We start from the raw sequence: 22,472 nt of genomic DNA, 5'->3' as shown, positions 1-22,472 counted from the left end.
CTGACATTTGCTTATTGGTCTACTGTCTGTTATCCAAAGTATCATCCAAGCCTGATTATTCCAAATATAAACCATTGTATTGTAGATTACGAGTTTATAGCAAAGTTTTTTTTTATTACCGTTTGGTTTAAAATATCAAATTAGCATTACAGCTATGGCATATTTACTCAGTAATATAAAGGCTCTTGGGATATAATTCTGCTTAACATTGCAAAGTATAGTTTTAAGGGGCAGAGTTTATTAAATGTGTTTAATTTATGGCTTGGGTTTGATTTTTATTGGTCTTAGGGAAAATCAATTAATTTTGAAAAATATTTTCCTATGTTTTTTAGTGTATGGTCTAGTTTAACTTGTTTCATTGACTACATGTTAAAATAATAAATGTACAGTAGGTGTCATTATGTTCTTTGGCACAACTTTTTTTAGTTTATTGCTTCTGCTGTCTTTTTGGGCTGTGATCAAACTGCAGCAATTTTCCTTACTTTTGGGGGCACATTTACTATGGGTTGAACATCGAGTTTTTTTTAAAGAGACAGTACATTGAAGGTCGAAGTAGCCAATTCGATGGTCGAAGTAGCCAGAAAAACCTTCGAAATACGAGTATTTTTCATTCTAATCCTTCACTCGAGCTAAGTAAATGGGCCCCCACATGTGTATGCAAATAGCGAATTCCCCTGATGGTATTGGAGAACAAATTTGTAGTGATAAAAAATAGGACTCCCTGCCATGTTAAATGTAAATTATCTAAAATAGTTTATATTTTAACTCTAACCCAATTATGGTGAAATATTGCAACTACAACTCCTTTTGTATAAAGCAAGATTCTGCTTGATCTGTATTTAATCTTTTAAGGTCAGCTTTGCTAACAAGGTGAAATCACTTTGGCTTGGAATTCCTTTACATGGTTATGGAACACCTTTTTGACATATAATATCTTAATATTTTACAATTGTGAGTACATTATTCCCAGGGCCATATTTACATAGGGGGCTGCCTTTGCTGCACAAATTCTCATCATCAGTTCGGGAGCACTGGGGATTGGTGAATGGTGATCTCCTGATCAGCTCCAGCTTCCGATCCAATGAGGGTGTGGTTGAGCTTCATGCCTCCCCCTAAAACCCTGCCGCCCTAAGCCCGGGCCTTGGTAGCCTTTCCACAAATATGGCCCCCATTATTCCCTTAAAGCTGTGTTTTATTTAAAAAAAAAAAAAATTATTTAGCATTAGTTTGCTCATGGTTAAAATAAGGTGTATATAGGTACAGAACTGTCAACCCTGCTGGATGTTTCAGAACTCATATGTATTCAAAACTTTATAACGTCATTGTACATGTTTTGTGAAATTTTAATATTTTCATTACATTAAGATCATTTAAAAAAAATCTAAATAAAACAAATTTTATAAACTGCATTTTGAAAAAAAGTATTCATTGGGTGCCTGTGTAAATGCTTATGTTGCCATTCAGCACTTTCAGCAATATAACAGTCTCCATTGCACTTCCCCACTGTTTAGTCTATGGAGCATTTTTATCATGCTGCGTAAAACTAAATTCGCCGAACAAATGGTGTAAAAAGCTGTGTAAAATATCACATGGTGTGTGTAATTTTATGCCACGTGAGCACCAGGTTTGCCAGCGTTATTTTACATTGTTTCCGCCAAAAGTCAGAAAAAACGTGGAAAAATGTTATGCCATTTTTTATGCTGTTTTTTACTCAGTGAAGCCTGGCAATGTGTGGTGTATGATCCCACAATTTTGTACACAACATAATAAATATGCCCCTATGAGTTAGCGCCTTCCATACAAACTCAATGGAATCTACAGTATATTATGAGTTATGTACCTGCCATGAACGCTGCTTTAGATCGTGCTCCTAAAGTGACTCCATTAATGATTTAGCTGACAGATTACTTGTATGCTGTCTTGTGTGTCTCTTTGACTTGATTGTTGTGCATTTTGTTTGCCATCAGCTGGAAAGGTATGCATGTTTAGTACAAACAGAAATAAGTGTCTGCTACTTGTCAAAAGGTGTGATAGTAATCATGTAATCGTGTCCCTAGAAGTAATTTTGATACATTTTAATTATATATATATATATATATATATATATATATATATATATATATATATATATACACACATACATACATACATACATACATACATACACACACACACACACACACACACACACACACACACACACACACACACACACACACACACACACACACACACACACACACACACACACACACACACACACACACACACACACACATATATATATGTGTGTATTTATTTATTTTTTATCCATATGCTCTTATAAGCCTTCTGTAAATCACTGACTCACTGTGTTTACCAGACTGGCAGACGCACATGAGCTACAGTATGTGTAAGGTGGTAAAATTAGTCACACTCTTTAATATTTCAAGCGTCATTGATGCATTTTATATTTTGCTAGTTTTGGGATATATTCTGTCTTATGCAGTTTTTATTAGGGACACAAAATGATCGATAAATAGCTGACAGTGCATCCATTCTGCACAGATTTGAAGAATTTATACTTTGCTATAAAGCAATGCAGAAATTCCTGTTAGAATACGAAATGATTGAGAGCATTCCAAAGCATTTCTTCAGTCAATATTTTACAGCCTCAACAAACGAAATAATATGAAATAAGAGGAACATCAAGTAAGAATAAGTTAACTCTGGTTTCAGTTCTATTAAAATTATTATACTCTGACTTATAAACATTTATCTTGTCTCAGGACACTTTTTGGTGAATACTTGCAGTGGATTAAATGGGTTATTGAAATGAGTTTTTTGTTGTTGTTGTGAAGTTCATTTAAATGGAATGTTGTATGGTAGGTATTTATGGGCAGCTCTAGCATCTTAAGTTCAATTCTAGCCAGGACACTATCTATAAGAAATTTGTATGTTCTCCCTATACATGGATTTCCTTAAGGTACTCCAATTTTCTTCCACATTCCAAAAACATACAGTCATGTTAAAAGGAAAGATACCCCCTTTTTAGATAAGCTTGTTTATTTGAGTTTATATAAATATCTGAACTACCAGAAAATAGATACATATTTAAAGGAAACTAAGATAATCTCTGACTTGTAGGAAACATTTTCTGGTGCTTGAAATCCTTCTGTTTTCCAGACATTATGTGCAGCACCCATTATGGTTTATGTTTAATATGCTGAATCATGTATGTCTGTGTAAAGAACATAAAAATTTGTTTATATGACTTTTGGAAGTTCACTTTTTGTTTTTTGGTCTGCCCTGCAGGTCCATCCACTCCAAAAGGAATCACAGAGAGCTGTGTTTGCCACATGAATTCAGCAACAATATGTTTGTGATGGGCAGAAGGAGGGAGGCACATAAGCACCCTCCTACCCATCCCCTACCCATGCCCTACCCACGCCCTAACTCACATGTTATTCAGATGTACAAATAGGTAACTGTGGGCTCCAATGGATCCCAATTCTTACCCCCTGCCCAATAGTAGATGATACAAATAAATGCCTTTTAATGATATGTGGCTTACAACTAGTTACAACTAGTGATGGGCGAATTTATTTAGCAGGCATGGAATCGCAAAAAATTTGCAGCGCCTAAAAATTGTTGCGAGTCAAAATTGTTGCACGTATAAAAATTGTTGTGCGTCAAAATTGTTCAGACGCCCATTGACTTCAATGCATTTGGACAAAAGAGTTGCACGTATAAATATTGTCACTCGTGCCAAAATTATTTTGATGCTCATTGACTTCAATGCATATCATTCGACAGATTCGCCCATCAATTACAACCAATATATTGGAACAATTATTAAAAAAATCCTTTCTATTGATGACAATGTAAAGCTGCACATGGCGGGAGTTTTAACTGCTAGAATGAGTACACCAATGGGAAAATGGGAATTGGTAATCAGAATGATCCATATATACTGTATATCTATGCACACTGATCTACAGCCTCATCAAGATTTGGCTTATATGGAAGAGAAAGCATGTTAAAACACTTTATAACCCTTATTGTTTACAATAGGGTAGGAAATGATAGTCAGATATTTTATATATAGATTTAAATTTCAAGTTCTTCAAGCTGAAAAAAATCTTGTATAACTTTGCCCTTTTTTGATCTTCACAGTTCCCCCTCGAATTGTTGATATTTCTTCAAATATTGCTGTTAATGAAGGCAGTAATGTCAGCCTGATTTGCATTGCATCCGGGAGACCTGAACCCGTAGTGAACTGGAGATACTTGTCCCCTAAAGGTAAGTGATGTTTTATTCCATAGGGTTCACTTAGAGACAGCAGGGCAGCACAGTATTCATGACGGATGGATGGAGGGAAGACACCCCTCTCTGAATCCACTATGTACGTAGGGTACTTATCACATGCTCTATGGTAGATGTTAAGGACAGGGATGCCTTGCACCCGCCAGTGCTGCAATATATTCCTATATATTTAGAAAGTATTGACTGTTTGTAACCTGCAGTTCCCTTGAATACTTTCAAGTTTAGCACAAGACAGAAGGGAGAGTATTATGAATACTGTATATTTTGTACTTATTTTACCTTGCCACTAGAATAATCAATTTAAATAAAAGAAAGAACTGTAGGTAATTTTAAACCTTACTGGGAATAGAGTTTGTTCTCATTGACAGCCTCAGTATTATATGGCACCCCAGGAAGCTTTCCTATGCATCCCTGCAAGGGGTATCTTATTTCTTAACCCTATACAATTGCTAGAAGGGTAAAGAGTAAATTTGCACATAAATAATTTAGTGAATGCCCATTGGCTCGCGACAAGTTGCACAAATGTTTGTTTTGTTTTTTTAAAAAAAAGTGCAAATAAGACATTTTAAGAAACAATTTTGCCTTTTTAATTTTACAGACATATTTTGTAACAGTTAATGGGGGCTGTTTTTCAGTGTGGCTGATTTTTAAGAGAAGTATTTTATAATCTTCAGCAGGAATCATCTCAGAAAGTTCAAGCACAATTTAACATGGTAGCTAAAGGCTACTTAAGCTCTATATTTGTATTGTAAATGTTTGCCAAAAATGCTGTATGTTATTCAAATAGACACATTTAATGTTTTTTTACATGCTGTTTTGTGCTTAAGTATTTAGTATAAAGTAAGTTGCAGGCTGCTTGGTAACACTACACGTAGATGCTTCAACTTTCTCATTTATCATATGTTGGCTTTCTGGCATGCCATTTCCAACTCTGCTCTCTTCCACAGTAGTTTGCATCATTAAAGCACCATGAGTTTGATTCAATTAGATGTGTAAATCTGACAAAGCCCTTTTTATCTATCCACTTGTTCATTACTTTGCTATTCTTTTACAAATGTGCATTATTTCTCAGTTTGCACACATTCTATCTGGTGTGTCCTAGGAAATAATAATGGGCAACTGGAATATTGCATATGTCAGAATCTAGTAACTCATAGAAACCACTCAGATGTTTGCTTTCAAACCGTAGTCCTGTTAAACGGGTTGTTCACCTTCCAACCCTTTTTTTCAGTTCAGTTGCTTTCATATAGTTCACCAGAAATAAAGACTTTTTCCAATTACTTTGTATTTTCTGTGTGACTGTTTTTCTAATATTGAAGCGTAAAGTTGAATTTTTGACCTTTTTAAGCAGCTGTCGGAGGGGGGTCACGACTCTGTAAATTGTTCCAAATGGATACATATCTTATTTTTGTCCCTGCTGCAAAATCCCTGAGTTTCATTAAAGGCAGCTGTTAGAATTGATACAGTAGTTGCTGATACTCCAGAGATACTTGAAAAATGTATCACCTAAATGTTACAAAATTGTAACAGATTCTGCACCTGAATTACTGAGCTGCCAGCCAGACTCAAACACCAGAGACAGGAACATTAAACTTAGATTTTGGAAAAACAGTAAAAAAATAAAAAATGAAAAGTATTTCTGGTTAACAATCTGACAACAATTTAACTGAAAAAAGTGTTTGGAAGGTGAACAACCCCTTTAATGCTTCCTACTACAGGTTTCTAGACCTGTAACAAACTGTTCACCTGCTATTAGTGTACAAGTAGTCAAGCAATAAAAAGATAACCACAGCATATTTGCTTGCAGAGTGCTCTCCTCATTTCTCTACAAATCTGTTCACCTGCTATTACTTGGTCCCCTTACTACTACTATCACCTATGGCACCCCTAACTTAACTTTTAATAGGCATCTAATAACTTATACACTGCTGTAAAGTCAGTGTTTCATATCCATTTACCACCTAATATAACTCTCCAAATCTGCTTGAAAAAAATACAAATTAATTAAAAAAAATATTACTATTTGTCGTCATTTGTTGCATTATTTTGGCCTGCAAATGGTTTTTCTTACAATGCTTTAGCAAAGGAACGTACTTTCTGTGTATCCAAAAATAAACATTAGCCAATTATCTAAAATAACATGAGCAGTCTTTTCCTAAGACAATTCTTAAGGTTAAAAAACAGCTGTCTGTATTCCATTGGACTGTGTCTATATGGAGGCTACAATTAAGTCTTTTACAATGCGTGAATGATGCTGTGGCAGGTGCCCACACACAACTATGCTCAACTTCATAATAAATCATTTAGACTATTTTATAACAGTGTAGCTTTTAAATTGATTTTTTTTTTTTTTTAAAAAACACAAATGTGTAGGATAGTGACATGATTCATCTCAAAGTAGATTATTGTAAAGTAAAGAAGTGTTCCGGATTCATGCGTTACTCTTCATTACTCATTTGCTCATGGTAAACTTAAAGGGGACCTGTCATCGTATGAAATAATTCAAAAATCCTATTTTATGATGCCAGCCAAGCAAAATAAACTTTACTTACATTATTAAAAATTATTTAAATTTTAATAGTTTTTTTTAGTCTTGGAATTCACAATCAAAGAAAGGAAAGGAAGGTGCCATTTTGTAGACACTGTTATTAAACAAATCTTTGCATCATGCAAAATCTTGTTTATGTGCCAGAATGGGGGCCCTGATGTGTATGCCCATGCACTGGCTAAACAGTAATCTAAGAATGAAAAGTGATTGCTTGCAACGCCTCTATGTCTAAGGCATAGAGGAGAGGCAGTTAATGTATTATTGACAGCTGATGTATGGATGTTTTAATAAGATAAGAATAAAAAATTTTGGGTTTCATGTTTAATTTAAAAGGACTTTTTATTCTACAGCTTTTTATTTACGGGTGACAGGTCTCCTTTAAGAATTACGTTTTTATAAAATCTGTATATTGGGTCCCATCTGTGAATTATTACTAAACATTTTGCAAAACTACATCTGTAATTTCAAGACTAAATACAGGTTATAACAAATTAATTATATTTAAAACTCAGAAACAATTTTTACTTGACCTTTATTATAATTAATACTTAATCTGTTTAAAACCCTGTATCAAGACAATGGGTAGACATAGTAAGAAGAAGCTTAGGTTGTTAGGGTGCAACAAGAATCTAGTCTGTAATGTAGAGCTGGTATTTAAACATTTCTTTTTAGCCCCCAGACTATATGGCATTAGAGCATTTTTCTTTTTTAAACTATCATAAAATTAAAGGTATATATTGTAGAAAATAAAGACAAGACTGAACATTGCAATTGGATTATAATGCAATTAGATCCATCTTCTTGGTGCTATGATTTTTAAGGGCAAAATTACTAAAGGGCGAAGTGGCCATCGCCAGCAAAATTCACCAAAACGACACTTCGCAGGGACATCATCAGTTTACTAACAGGTGTAGAGGACAATTCAACAGCGAAAGAGCTCAGAGGTAATGAAGATTTGCGTCCTCTCGCCAGGCAAATTTACGCTCAGGTGAACAATACTTACTTTGCAAAATCATTAAAGGGCAAATTTTCCAGTATGTTACCCCTTTTGCCAGAGTCTGCTTTGCCAGTTTATACCCGGCGAACTTATAAGATGAAGCTACATCCTTAACAATCTTATGTCAGTGACATCATATCCTGTATGCCAAAAAGACAAAAACACTGACATTTTTTCATATTTATTTATGTTTAAAAAAACATGTTTCACTTTTATTATGTTTAAAAGTTGTGTGTTAACGAAGTCTTGCTAGGCAGACATTAATGCATTATGTGCTGCAAATTAATGCCTGACAAAGTTGCACAAAGTGTGGCAGAGCCTACCAAGGTAAAAATTTGCGCTTTACAAAATTTCCCCTTTAGTCTTAGAGTTAAGGTTTTTAGGTTAGTGCAAGGGGTGCTTTAAGAGATCAATGCCAGTAGTTTCAGGATGGACAAGATATTGAAACTGAAAGATTTTGTCGCCATTGACCCTTTTTAGAACGTCTCTTCCGGTGTCTTACATTTTTCATGAAAGCAGGCCTATTTGTTTGACTTTGTTCCTGGTCTAAAGAGTAAGTTGAGTGGAGGAGAGTAATGTATGTCACTGAATTATCAAATTTATGTGGCCTTTGATGGTTATAGACTAAATGTACCCACAAATAGTGATCGGTGAATTTTTCCCATTGCTCTCCGGAAAAAAACTGTGAAAAATTAGCAAAACGCATTGAAGTCAATGGGCTTCAAAATTATTATTAATGCCTGCGATAATTTTTATATGCACACCTATTTTGTCCAAATGCATGAAAGACAATGAGCGTTCGAATAATTTTGACGTGCAAAATTTTTATGCGCGACTATTCTGATGTGCCGGATTTTTTGCCGGCGAATTTTCCCCAAAGTTTTTAGAGTTTATTTGCCAGTGGCAAAATGTGTAAATTCACCACAAATTCTCGCCTGCTGAATTTATTCACCCATCCTATCACGACAGTTCTTGGTGCCCAATGGGGCCAAACCAGAAGGCCTCTCACACAGTTTCATAGTACTTACACACCAAAGGGACAGTAAGGCAGTTAACACTGATTTCCGAATCTTACTCCTGTGGAATACGGCTTACAGTTGGCAGTTGGCAGAATTCAGAATTTTTGGAAGGATACACTTTTTTATTGCTGCATTCTTTCCAAACCATTAGATTGATATGCTGGCTAACTTCAAGAGGAGAGTTTTCTATTCAAAATTTTGCATCATTTAAATTAGGCAGAGTATAAAAAATGTGACTTTATTAATACATTTCGACTAGTCAAATTTAAAATTTATGGGAGTTTATGGGAGTTCTAAACAACTCACATAAATTTCGAAAATTGACCCTTGATAAATGTGCCTCCTAATTGTATAAATGTTTTATGTAATGTTGGAAATTAAATTTTTAGGAATTCTTGACATTGTAAGTTCTCTATCTGATATGTCATTGCAAGAAACTCATTGCTGAAGGTGCATAAGTCTGCCCGGTACTATTGGATATTGAGGACAGGCCAGAGAGCTTTAAATGGGTGCAATAGAAAGTTTTTTAAAATTTGTACCTAGGCAACTTTTTATCAATCATTTTATTGGTGTCATTTAATCATCTGGTATTATGCCATGCCTGACATTCCTCATCCATGCATTTAACTAAATTTTGTAGGATCTGTGTTCAAATGAGCATTAGTCAGTTCTGAGAGGCCTAAGTTGTAAAGGGTTTGGTTATGGAACCCATACAGATGAGATGTTATAAAATTAGGAGTAGTTGAGATTTTGTATATGTAAAATGTAGCAAACATAGGTCTACAATTGGGATTGGCAATGATCACAAAGTTATAATGTATTCGAAGTAAGGACCCTTTATGTTTTTTGGAACAACTGAGCTTGGGCAAGGGACACTGCTACAAGTGGAAGTTGCAGTACATTAGTCTAACCAAATTTTAAATAGACAAACATAAAAAGAAGCATATTTTCCCTATCTGCATGTTTTAAAATGTATGCATTTCTAGAGAAGCAAATAAATATCAGTCAGGAAAAGAATTGTGCAGCATTGTGTGGGACAGCGTGCTACTGTGAAAAAAGGACAAAATTGTAGGTATAACAGAAAATCTCTTTGGCTTAATTACTTACAAAAAATAGTAACAATTGTAGTGTCACAAAGTTGGATACATTGTAGCAATAATATCCACTCTACAACACACAAGCTAACCAGTTCGGGTGACAGACAGAGTTGATAAAATAAAACTTGACTTTTATTAGAAATGCACTAAAAACACGCTGCCTAGTACTAAAGATACACTACTAATACGTCTCATGAGCGGTGCTGGACCGTCCCCATAAAACCACACATATACAATAAACACAGAGTGGATCGGTGGAATATCTGTATCCTGATAAAAGTCTCAGTTACAGAAAAAACTGTATTATTCAGTTAATTAAATTGGGTGTAATTTGTTCACCTCTCCCACCTTGGCTTAATTACTAACAGATGGGCCCAATGTTGGTACCAGTGTGTATGTTTGACACTGTGTGAACCCCATTTTCAAAGCACTAAAGTAGGAGAATGTGATTCCTTTTGAAGCAGGAACTACCTGATTATAAAAAGTTTCAATCAAAGCTGGAGATATAGAGAAATAATGTTGATTATTAAAAAGAGCATGAGATGGGCAAAATGAAACTGCAGAGAGAAGGGAAGGTCAGAAAATTACAAAGAGAGAAAGCTTTAAAGGAAGTGAAAGTAAGAAAAATGTGTCTTAAGGAGGGAAGAAAGGCAGAGCAGAAGAGAGACCTAAGGGGTGAAATGAAGAGGAGCAGAAAATGACAGGGACTGAAATTGAGGAATGGGGATAGGGTTATAAATAGAAGTGTATGTCAAAAATGTCAAAAGTACAGTAAAGAGAAAAGTGAAAAGGGGGAGATAGACAAAAAGGAGGAGAAATGTTAATACAAATTGGTGCAGCATTGCAAATATAAAAGAACTTGGTATCTTGATTGGCCTACATTTAGTTTATGTTTTTCATTTATATTCTCTCATCATACAACTCTTTATCTTTCACATGATTTACTATATCAAATGCATTCCTCTTTATCTTTCACATGATTTACTACATCAAATGCATTCCTCTGTTTCTTTCACATGATTTACTACATCAAATGCATTCCTCTGTTTCTGCATTTAAGGGAAAGTGTGGTACGGTAACTATGTATTTGAAATGCATTCGATCTAGTCATATCATTCTATCTCTGCATTTAGTCCGACCTTCCATACATGGGAGTGGTATTTCTCTGCTGTTCACCCTCTTTGTGTACATACTCTGCTTATCTCTATTTCTTCCTAACAAGCCGAAAAAGGGGGAGGATTTGTTGGCACACAGGAAGTGAATTTGTCCTTTCGGGCGCCTCTCAGAATTTGTTTCTCACACACTGTGAATTTTAAGAAATGCAAAACAAGGGAAATGTCAGTGCAGCAAAGCTTTACAACGGAAGTTTTCTGCACAGCAGAGCTGGAAACGCTCCTGACATTTGCACATTATAGTCTTATGCCACCCCTTGGCAAACTCCCTCATCTCCCTGTGACTCACAAGGACAATTAGCTACATCTTGGGTTGAATGAAGTACATTTTCCTCCTTATACTCATACCAGCAAGTCTGTAATTGTGAGATTACAGGATGCACAATCTGTGCTAATCCAGAGACTGCACTATTAGATTAAAGCTCATCTCCACTGCTGACTCTGTGCACAAAATAAACACCATCGGTCTACAGAATGAATGATATCATTATTCCTTGTACATGATGTAACTACATAAGAGAGGACACTCAGGAAATGTATTTGCATTTAGCAAAGCAGGAAGGGAGTTGAAAAGATAAAAATGTAGGTTTCTTAAGGATTTCAGATACATTCAGCATTCTGTTATTTAGAAGACTACTGATGCTTGAAACAACACACTTTCCTAGTAAAATTTACACTTTTATGATTGTTATGATGTAGTTTCCTGTTACATTGTAGTTTTGATTTTAATAATGGTGATTAGGCAACTGTGTATTCAGCCATCACAGTTCATTATCCATGACCCTGTGCTTGTAGAAACAGCCAGCAGAGCACAGTGCAAGTCCTTTTAGGCAACTAATGCCTTAGCTCAGTTTTTATCTCCAGGCATACAGTATGTACAACCCAGCTTGCCCTCCCAATTTTATTGCTGGAGGATATTCTCACATTTACCTCTAGGTGGTAAACTAGGCAGTTTCCTAAACTAATTTTGACCTGTTGAAAGCTGAATCCTTCTTTAGGTTTCAGGTAACTTGCATTGTGGAAAGGTATACACGTATATATGTATTTAAAGTATAAAGTATATATAAATTCCCACTGCCTTTCACTGTATTTCTTAAATTTAGAATGTTGGTAGCCTCTACCTCTTATATTATTATTTTATATACAGGACATTTTTTTTGATAATCAATGTACCATTATTAACAAGTGTATATATATTAATATATAGATGTCTTTTGCTGATTTAGAGAATCTGAAGATAATTGAGTATGTGGCACCACAAATACAGATTGTTCCTATCCCAAAAACATTCATTAGAGCATTTTAATAACCAGCTATTCTAGCAGTGTTATGCAGGTAAAATTGCCGATTACAGTCACTGATCAGGTATAGGATCAATTATCCAGAATGCTCAGAATTACAGAAAGGCAATCTCCTATAGACTCCATGTTATCCAAATAATCCACATTTTTAAAAATAATTTCCTTTTCCTCTGTTACAATAAAACTGTACCCTTGGATAGCCACTCTGACCAAATCCGCATGGACTTTCCCCCCCTATTTATCATAACATTTTTCTGAAAAATTCTTGATCCAAACTTAGATATAATTAATCCTTATTGGAAGCAAGCCTATTGGGATTATTAAATAGTGAAAGTCGGCTATATCCATAGCACATTTATTATCAGAAGCCATGATGGTCAAACAGGACCACTGCGGTTTTCCATGATAGCAGTGGCAGTCAAGTTTCCTATCACCTGTGTGCTGTAGTCCTTAGGGAAATGGCAGATGGGGTTCTTTGTCTTTCTGCGGGAAAAAAAAGCATTGCGTGTGAATCACTGCAGGTAAAATTGACTTCTGTTTCTACTTATTTAATCTGCAGAGAAATTTATTTTTATTTTGCAGCCATAGGCAGAGGGTGTCGGGGGAGGGGTGTTATGCGAGGAGTGGCCATGAATAGGTTGATTTAAAGCTTATTTCTAATCCTGACCATTGAATAGTATAAAAATATTCAGATTGCTATTGTGGGCCTTTTAATAATAGATAATAATAAAGATTGTATACAGTGAAGCTGTGTTGGACTGAGATACCAGGGGCCCACCCAAAAACCTTAGACCAGGGGCACTTTTATTATTCCTCTCCTAACTCAACCTCTATTCTCCTATTCTCTTTTTTTACATCCTATAATCTATTATTCCATCTATTTAGCCTCTTTGTTCTCATAAAAATACGGAAATTTTTAGCAGAATGAGGGGCCACTGATACCTTGGCCCACCAGGAGTTTTCCTGGTATCCCAGTGGGCCAGTCCGACACTGCTGGTAATACAAGCATGCTGTAAAGTGATAGGCAGTGAGACCTGCAACTTCAGTCACGTTACATAGTGAATAGCAATGGGTACTTAGGGCTTTAACCAGTCTTTAGTTATTCAACTTTTTAGTTAGAGAAAATCCTGGACCCAGCATATACAGGGGACACAAGTACCAAACCTACAGGAAGCATGAGCAAGAGAGAGAGGCTGACATTTATTATATCCTATAGGAATACTAATGTACGCAGATATATGAGGGAAAAATATATATGAACGTTTGTAACACTATCTAAAATTAAAATGGGTAAAAGGCACAAACACTTTCTAACAAAGAAGTACTTTGATAGAGAAAAAGTGGATGGCAGCAAATCACACTATAACGTGGCATAACTCGAATAAATCTCTTTAAGCAAAATTGTAATCTAAGTTGAGGGGACCAATGTATTCATCATGGCTATTTTATTTATTACAGGGAGTATAAAAGTTAGCCTTTTCATTTTGCTTGACAGACATATCAACAAATGAGATCCTGGTGCTCCCAATTCCCTAGACTCATTTGGGAAGATGCCACTGGAAAATTCTGGCAACAAATAGTAGGGCAATGTGCTAAAAATGCTAAATTTCATGGGAGTTGAGAGTAGACGTGCAGATATTTGCATTCTCAATTATGAACCGTTTTTAATTGCACGTGTGATTAGCCTTGTGTAACTGTGGTAAGAAACAGATATGCAAATTGTCTCGAAGCTGAATATTTGTATTTTACCACTGAACTAGAACACAATGTTTTGTTTATTAACGTTTATAAATTTGTATTTCACACACAATTTCATGTCTCAGTTCTATTACAATAGAGCACTCATTCCCCACTGAAAAACACATGAACATGTCTTTTTCTGTACACATTTAAGCACTCATTTGTCTGTGGGGGAAGTTTGGGAGGTTGAGCTAAATGAAGGGAAAAAAAATGTAATGACACTGGGTCGCAGAAACTATGGCTATTAATGCACTACAACATTGTAAACATTACAACTGGGTCATACACTGCAAATCAACAATCAAGAAAATGCCTATTTTTGCAACAGACCTGTTATCCAGAAAGTTCTGAATTATGGGAAGGCCATCTCTCATAGGCTCCACTATAAGCAAATAATTCTAAAGGATTTCCTTTTTCTCTTTAATATATCTCATATTTGTTCCCAACCAAGATCAAATTAATCCTTATTGGAGGCAAAACAATCCTATTGGGTTTAATAAATGTTTAAAAGATTTCTGACTAGACTTAAAGAATGGAGATCCAAATTACGGAAAGATCCATTATCCTGATAACCTAAGGCCTAGAGCATTCTGGATAACTATACCTGTATACATTTTTGCAGTGGATGAATCTACATTCTGTAGAGTTCTGTTAAAGCTGGCTACTCCTGATCCTGGCTGGATAATTTAATTATATAATAACTGGATGGTCAAACTTCCCCTGTCAAGCAACTGGCATCCTACAGAACTGCAACCATATGATCTTATTCATTCAAACATTACCATTGTAACCTTAAATTTAAGAAATTTTATATATTGTGCAATTAGTTGCTTTATAAACTGTAACATTATCTAATCACCCAGTATATTAATACTTTTATCATACCTGTCTACGGTGCTTTCAAACTACTTTTTCTGCTTTTTCAGAGTATATACAAGTTCTTTTTCTTCAGCCTTGTGAAAGAAAAAATATTCAATTCTGAAAACTAGCTATATTTTAAAATACGTATTAATCTTGATGTATAGTTCACAGCCAGAGGGGGCTGAGTTCAGTGGACAAAGCCTGCTTCGACTCTCATTGCCAGATTACTTTCTTACTAAAAGTGCCTCCCTCGACATATCAAGTTAAGAATTCCTGTTGAAGCTTTAGAATGTCTCAGCAGCAACCTGCCCTATATATGATCTGGGGATTTATTTGGAGGTGTTAGTGAGCTATTTTGCATCTCCAGTACTGCCAACCGTATGTGCTACAAAAAGAGCTCTTTCCGCAGGCACGTCTTAAGGGTATAAATCCAGCAAGGAAAGCAAGACTGCTCCCTCGGGCTTCACACCCAGGGAAATGTGAAAAACTGGATATTAAAATAGGCAGAATTCTGTATTAACCCATTCAGGCAACTACTCATCAGCATGCATAACAGTACATTGGGCTTTCCAATTACAGAAAGAAAGATGAAAGTATTACATCTTCTAATTTATATTGTACATTCTGCTTTTAAATGTTTTAAGGGATTTTAAAGTTATTATTTTTAAATAAGCAAGCAGTAAGCAATAAGTAAACAATATATAACTTAGATTTTTATCTACATGGCAGTTATTTCATTAGTATGTTATAAGTTTTATACAAGTGATTCATCAGTTAAATAAAGAGAAATGGAAGTATAGTGCAGAGCATAGTCTATTTTTTACATGTCCCAATACTGTTCAGGTCTACCTGAAAGTTATTCAGTTAATAATAATAATAAAAATTATTATTTTTCAGTTCATTTGTTTAAAAACACACTTTAACCAAATAGTTGGTACTCTTGGTACTGCATGCAAATTAATGCTATTTCAGTTTTACAATATACTGTACATTGATATTGTCTGGAAGCTGTTTACTGTCTAAGACAGGGATCCCCAACCTTTAGAACCCATGAGCAACATTCAGTAAGTAAAAGGAGGTGGGGAGCAACACAAGCATGAAAAATGTTCCTGGCGACCCAAATAAGGGCTGTGATTGGCCATTTAGTAGCCCCTATGTGGATTGTCAACCTATATTGAAGCTCTGTTTGGCAGTGCATCTGGTTTTTATGCAATTAAAAGTTGCCTCCAAGCCTGGAATTCAAAAATAGGCACCTGCTTTGAAGCCATTGGGAGCAACATCCAAGGGGTTGGAGAGCAACATGTTGCTCACGAGCTAATGGTTGGGGATCACTGGTCTAAGATATAATAAATTAGACATTTTGTATAACTTTTTTTTTTTAGGACTTTTTGAAAACCTAATTTTCTATTCATTTTTTGATGTAATTTATTTAGATTTGTCTTATTTCTTGCATTCTGTGTTTGAATGAGCCAATCTGATATTTTACTATTGGTTCTCTTTGATGGTTTACTGAGCATATTCAACATACATACAGTAATTCTTGCCTTTTCCTCATTGTTATTTAGAAGAGACTTGATTCCTTTGTGAAATAAGTTAAGGATATCCTGATACAGCTATACTGCCAAAGAAAGGTTTGGGTGCATTTTTATCCCTTAACTGACACATTTTGGTTAAGGTTGGTTAAAGGCTAATACTAACTAAATCTAATAAAGAAGAGCATTATGTGTTCACTCTTTGTAGGGCCTCTGAACGCATAACTATAGAGGAAGTAGCCACTGCAGTTGCAAGAGGGGGGGGGGGCGAGGGGCCCAGACTGCAAGGGCCTACTGTGTGTGGAAATAACCCTAACCCTAAGTGCTCTCCAAAGATTTTTTTGCTTTGCTGTGTAGTTATGCCACTTTTAACCTTTTTTTTTTAAAAAAAAAAATGCAGAAAAAGGAGTACTGGCTGTCAGTTTATTTACCTTTTTGTTTTTTTTCTTGGGCTTGCACATGCATAGCATAGACAAATTTAAAATTTTTCTCTGTTGCGCATGCTTAATTGTATCAGTGCTAGTGATGGGCGAATTTGTCCCGATTCACGTTGCCACAAAAACGGGCGAAAAATTAGCAAAACGGGATTTTTGCCGCCGACAATTCGCTGGCATAAAAATTAATGCACATTAAAGTCAATCGGCGTCCATTTAATTGTCACCAGAAAATTAGCAAATTTATTCTCCGGCGGCGAAACGTGCAAATTAGCTGCAAATTTGCACCTGCCAAATAAATTCACGCATCACTATATAGGACATAACATATTCAATATACCATAACTCAAAGGTAAACTTGCTTTTATGCTTCACTGGAAAGTGTTGTACAGGTAGTGATGTTCACTAACACATTCATGAAGACCCTGACAACACTGCCATATCATATCAGATCATATGATACAAACATCTTTAGTGCAGAAGTGGCATGCTCACAGAAACATTTCAGACTTCCAAAGTCCTTTCTCAAAGAAACAAGTAATAGATAGTTCAGATTTCTTCATACTGTAGCAATAGTGCCAAATGAGTGTTCTGGGGCTTCTTTTGTCCCTTTTTGACAGTTAAAGGAGCACTACTAAAATGTAATAATCTAATTAAAAAAATCTAGCTTCATCCTGTGGAAATAACAAATCTATCAAAAATAGATTTCTGAAAAATTATTATAAAGGTACTCCATGCTATCTCCCTCTCTGCAATCGGTCTCTATATATGCAGCTCTGTATCAGAGTCGATTTCTATGAAGGACAATTAGCCCTTGTCTAGGCAAATGGAGCATACAACAATGCATTTGATGTCATATTAAATCAGCCTCATAATGTTTACAATATTTGTCCTTTTAAGGGATGATACTTATTTAATCTAACAATGAGTAGCATCATATGTTCACTCGGGCGAGGATAAAACCATATTAATTAATAATCATATCATTAGAACAAGGCTATATTACCAGTTAATAAATTTACAATTCAAGCAATTCAGTGTGTTTATGTACAGAAACAAAATGTGTGTGAAAAACTCACATCCACCTGAAACTTAACTTCATATGAAGATTTGTGACCTACACAGGAAGGACCATCAAGAGTAATAATCTATCAATGCGATTTCATGGAGAATGAGCAGATTATCCTGGGATTTATTGGTCGAAACTTGTCCTCATCATGGCTTGGAGGTCATATTTAGTATTTTGGCCTACCAATAATATATACTGTATTTATGTTGCTTTACCAGTTTGTAAATGAGAAACAGTTTACTGTGTGGCAATTCAACATGTGCAACCAGCTTATGAAATCAACTATTGTAGACTTAATATGAAAATGGAAAAAATACAGTGACTTTCTGTCTTCCCATGGCTCCTGCTTGCCTGTTATGTGACTCCCTTATCTATCTGCCCTCATGTACACAAAAAAAAATCTATGCCTCAGGGTCTTTTCATTACCTAACTTTAAAATTGACAGAAATAGGGATTCTGTTCCCGATCTGCAATTTGAATGAGCATAGTGGCTGATTTCTCCTGCTCTGCTGACTGTTAAAAAATTCCACTCCCACAGGAGCTTTCCTTTTTAGGATACAATGAAACCAAAAATCTACAAGTGTCAAACTTTTTAATGGATTCATTTTTTTTTTCTTTTAAATTTAAATGTGGTTAAAGCACAGATGAAATCGAGGCATGACAACTCAAACAGTGATAAGTTAAATATTGTTAAATAAATATTTATTTATTAGAAATTGCATATTTAAATGAACCATTGATGGCTAGTAAGGCTGGGGAAAACACGTTTCTTTTCTAACTTGATGTATTCAAGGAAAATTAACTCCACTTAATGTAACCTGTTTCCAGTATAAGGATGAGAAGAAGGATGTGAACCAAGTAATGTGAATAAAAATATGTTGTTATATTAGCCCCTTGGTCAAGATCCCCTCATATTGCATCATGCTGCAGGAAAAAATCAGATACAGGACAAGTGTACATATGAAGTTATTAAAAGTAGTGGGGTAAATATCATAAGGCAGAACAATGACTTTAGGGAGGTCCACCGGGAGAGGGTTGCCTGGAAGGTCAGAGGCTCTGCAGTATGGTTCCACCTCAGCCATTCCCTTGCTGCCCACCCATCTTCTGCAAGAAAATGAGCAAGTGGACAATTAAGCCATTGCTGTCACATCATGTTTTTGTAGAGAGGTCAATTGTTATGTAATTTATTAAAGAGTAATTCACCTTTGAATTGCAACTGATCTTGTTGTATTATGTTTAGCTTGTTTGTTCAGTAGCTCTCCAGATAGAGTACAATATACCCAAACAACCAACTACATTAAACACAATTGAGATATTCTTGAAAATTGGAGATACCATACTAAGGACAACTACCTCTCTATGCTTCACTTGTAAGTGTTGCAGTGATGTAACTTTAAGCCTGTTGGCTTTGGTTAGTCATCCAATTTCATTGTCTCAAAAAAACAGAGGATATACAGTTATGGGCTCTCTTAATCAGAATGCTAGGGACCTGGACTTAAACCCTTATTTCAATATCTTTATTTCATAATATATAAATCATGTTTAAAATCATGTTTAAGTAATATTTAAATTTCTTAACATTTTCAAGAGAGTTTTGTTTCCAATTGAGACAGATAAGGGACCTAATTGCTGGCAGAACTTAGTTCATACCTGACATCTTTGGCCTAGTTCTCAAAACAGAGAGACCATAGACTCTAATGGAATGTCAGTTAAAAAGGTGCATATCACAGTAAAAAAAGAGAATTGTGCTCATTTTCCTCATCAGCTACAGACAATTTGACAGGTAGTTGCTAGTTTTAGAGGAAATAGAAATGGGGGAAGGGTCTTTACGTTAAGCATGACTTGAAACTTGAAACCTACAATAAATGAAGTTGTGGAGGAAAATGATTGGGATCCAGTTTTATGGGTTGAGATTTTCACTGTAGGACTATGCTACAGAACCCCTCATGTAGGTGATGAGGAACAATCTCAGATTCTGTTGGAAATAGAAAAGGCTGGAAAGTCATAATAAAAGGGAATTTTAACCTGCTATCTATAACCTTAAGTATCATTGTGAGACATGATTAGCAAACCTACAGACATATTTTAATCTTTATAGATCTTGTCAATGCAGGATACAAATAGTCACCCAAAAAAAATTCCAAATCCTATTTTATCACTTTAGTCAAGCAAAATGAACTTACATTACACTATATAAATTATTTGAATCTTGTTTCCTTCAGTCTGGGGATTCATAATTATAGCAAGCAGGAAGCAGCCATTTTGTGGACAGTGTTATTAAGGCAAGTCTTGCATCATCTCAGAATCTTGTTTGTGCACCAGAATGGGGGACCTGATGTCCATTTCCTTGCCCTGGCTACACAATTAAATGGTAAAGAGAATGGGGGAATGTGTGGAGAGCAGTGACATCTAGGAAGTGCTGAATGGAAAGTGAAAGTAATTGTCTGGCCCGCCTCTATGCCACTGGCATAGAGGAGGGGCAGACAATATTTGATTGACAGCTGAGATTTTTAAATGGTACTCCTTACACTTCCATATAGTTGCCTTCTGTGCTGGTCCATTATCCCCTCTTGTGAACTGCAATACACGCCTATTGATGCTGGGGTGGATTGAATCAATAAAAGCTTCACACTTATGTCTAAATAATCAGTGTACTTGTGTGCAAGATGTGGCAAAATCCAAACACCGAAGGTTATCAGTGCATCATGCACACCACCTTGTGACCACTATTAAACTGAAATTATGCTGCTTTGTACATAAAAGAACATGGCAAAACTATACTTTGCATGCAATGCACTCTTTGAACCTATGGTTCATTTAGCGTTTTCTTCTGATGATGTGATGCATTATCTGCAGAGCAACCAGTTATCAGATCATATTAAGGCAGTTCTGGGCTGCTGTTTACTAAAATATAAACTATTACCAGTCAATCAACCAAACCAGTCAATCAGTCTAGACTATTTGTTATATCACTTGCAAAACAATAAATGTAAGTTTCATAACAGAGCCATATTCATATCATAGTGATATTAAATATACTATTTATTTGCCATTTCGGCATCAGTTATGATTAAACTGTTTAGACTGGATATTGTTATCAGTAAGATGGTTTCCATAATGCATACACTTTACAGTGTAGAAACTATTCAGCTTTGGCACACAAATGCACCATGCAGTCAATAAATCTGCTTTGCACTACCAGTGTATTTGTTTGGAAGGGTTAAAAGGAGCTCACTGCTCAATTGTCATGGTTACTGGAGGCCTATAACTGGTCAGTAGAGTTGTCATGGTTACCTGTCTCTTGGCACTGCATATTTAGTCCCATAGTGTTGTCATGGTTACCTTTGGACGGTATGACAAAGTAACAGGTAATTTACTTTGTGGTGTAACGAAAATTTTAAAGAAGAATAACAATAATATACAAATGGAATATATGTGCTAGGTGAGGTGACCATGCATTTACTTGAATGCAAGACCATGTAAGGTTAAACTAGCATAATGCAAATACATTGTTACAGTTAAAGTTTGAGATGTATGCCCTGCATTTATTGTAAAATATCATCATATGTAAAGTTGGCCTAAAATTACTTAGTGCAGTTCCCTTTAGAAAGGTAGAATGTGGCTGTAAGGCACCCCGGGAGACCGGCGCGAGCTTATCTTCAGACAAGCCGGTCCCTGGGTGCCTCTGGCCATAAGCAAGAAAAAAAACTCGTAATGACGTCATTGACAGCATCCCCACCTGTCTCGCAGCAAAAAGTTTCAGGGGCCAAAAAGGACGTTGGTGAAAAACAGAATAAGTTAGGGCTCTCAGACTACACCTAAAGGGTAATTCTGACAGTATTTGGGCTCCTATAACTGTTACTCTCTGTAGGTATAGGAGCCTGAGGACTGTCAATATTACCCTTTAGGTGTGGTTGGAGAGCCCTGCCTTATTCCAGTTTTCACCGACACCCTTTTGGGGCCCGGGAAATGTCTGCTGCGAAACAGGGGATCCTCAACACGGCCAAGGTAATCAGAGTCAGGGTGCAAAAAGGATCAGGCAGAGACAAAGTCAGTTTGAATGGCAATTTGCTACATGTGATTAGTGGTCTTCTATGCGGGTTTGGATTCTGGGAGATTTGGGTTCTTGATGTCTACCATATGTTCCAATACAGTATGGCTGCAGAGGGCGGGTCGGCAAGCATTGCTCAAGTTTCTGATGTTGATAATTAATGCTTATATGCATGTTACAATGTTATATAACAACTTGTGCATATGTTTAATAAAATCTGTGAATATTTTCATCCCATACAGGAGTGGTTTCTGTTTCCATGGGTTTGGTAGAAGGGAGGGGCTGGTAACGTTGGAAGATTAGCATGGCCAGAGAGATTGACACTGAAAAACTCATGTCCTTTATT

General features: G+C 35.9%; 1 protein-coding gene across 5 annotated transcripts in view; it reads left to right on the top strand.

Annotated features, from left to right (window-relative positions):
* ntm.L (neurotrimin L homeolog) overlaps positions 1 to 22,472 on the top strand; it is a 712,676-nt gene that overhangs the window by 619,692 nt on the left and 70,512 nt on the right. For all 5 annotated transcript variants that reach the window (XM_041568484.1, XM_041568483.1, XM_018224492.2 and 2 more), the window contains 1 exon segment: positions 4,156 to 4,281. In XM_041568484.1, the coding sequence (XP_041424418.1) occupies positions 4,156 to 4,281 (126 nt within the window).

The sequence above is a fragment of the Xenopus laevis genome, chromosome 7L (genome assembly GCF_017654675.1).
Source record: "Xenopus laevis strain J_2021 chromosome 7L, Xenopus_laevis_v10.1, whole genome shotgun sequence".
NCBI classification, from domain to species: domain Eukaryota; kingdom Metazoa; phylum Chordata; class Amphibia; order Anura; family Pipidae; genus Xenopus; species Xenopus laevis.
This window is presented reverse-complemented; position numbering and strand designations above follow the sequence as displayed.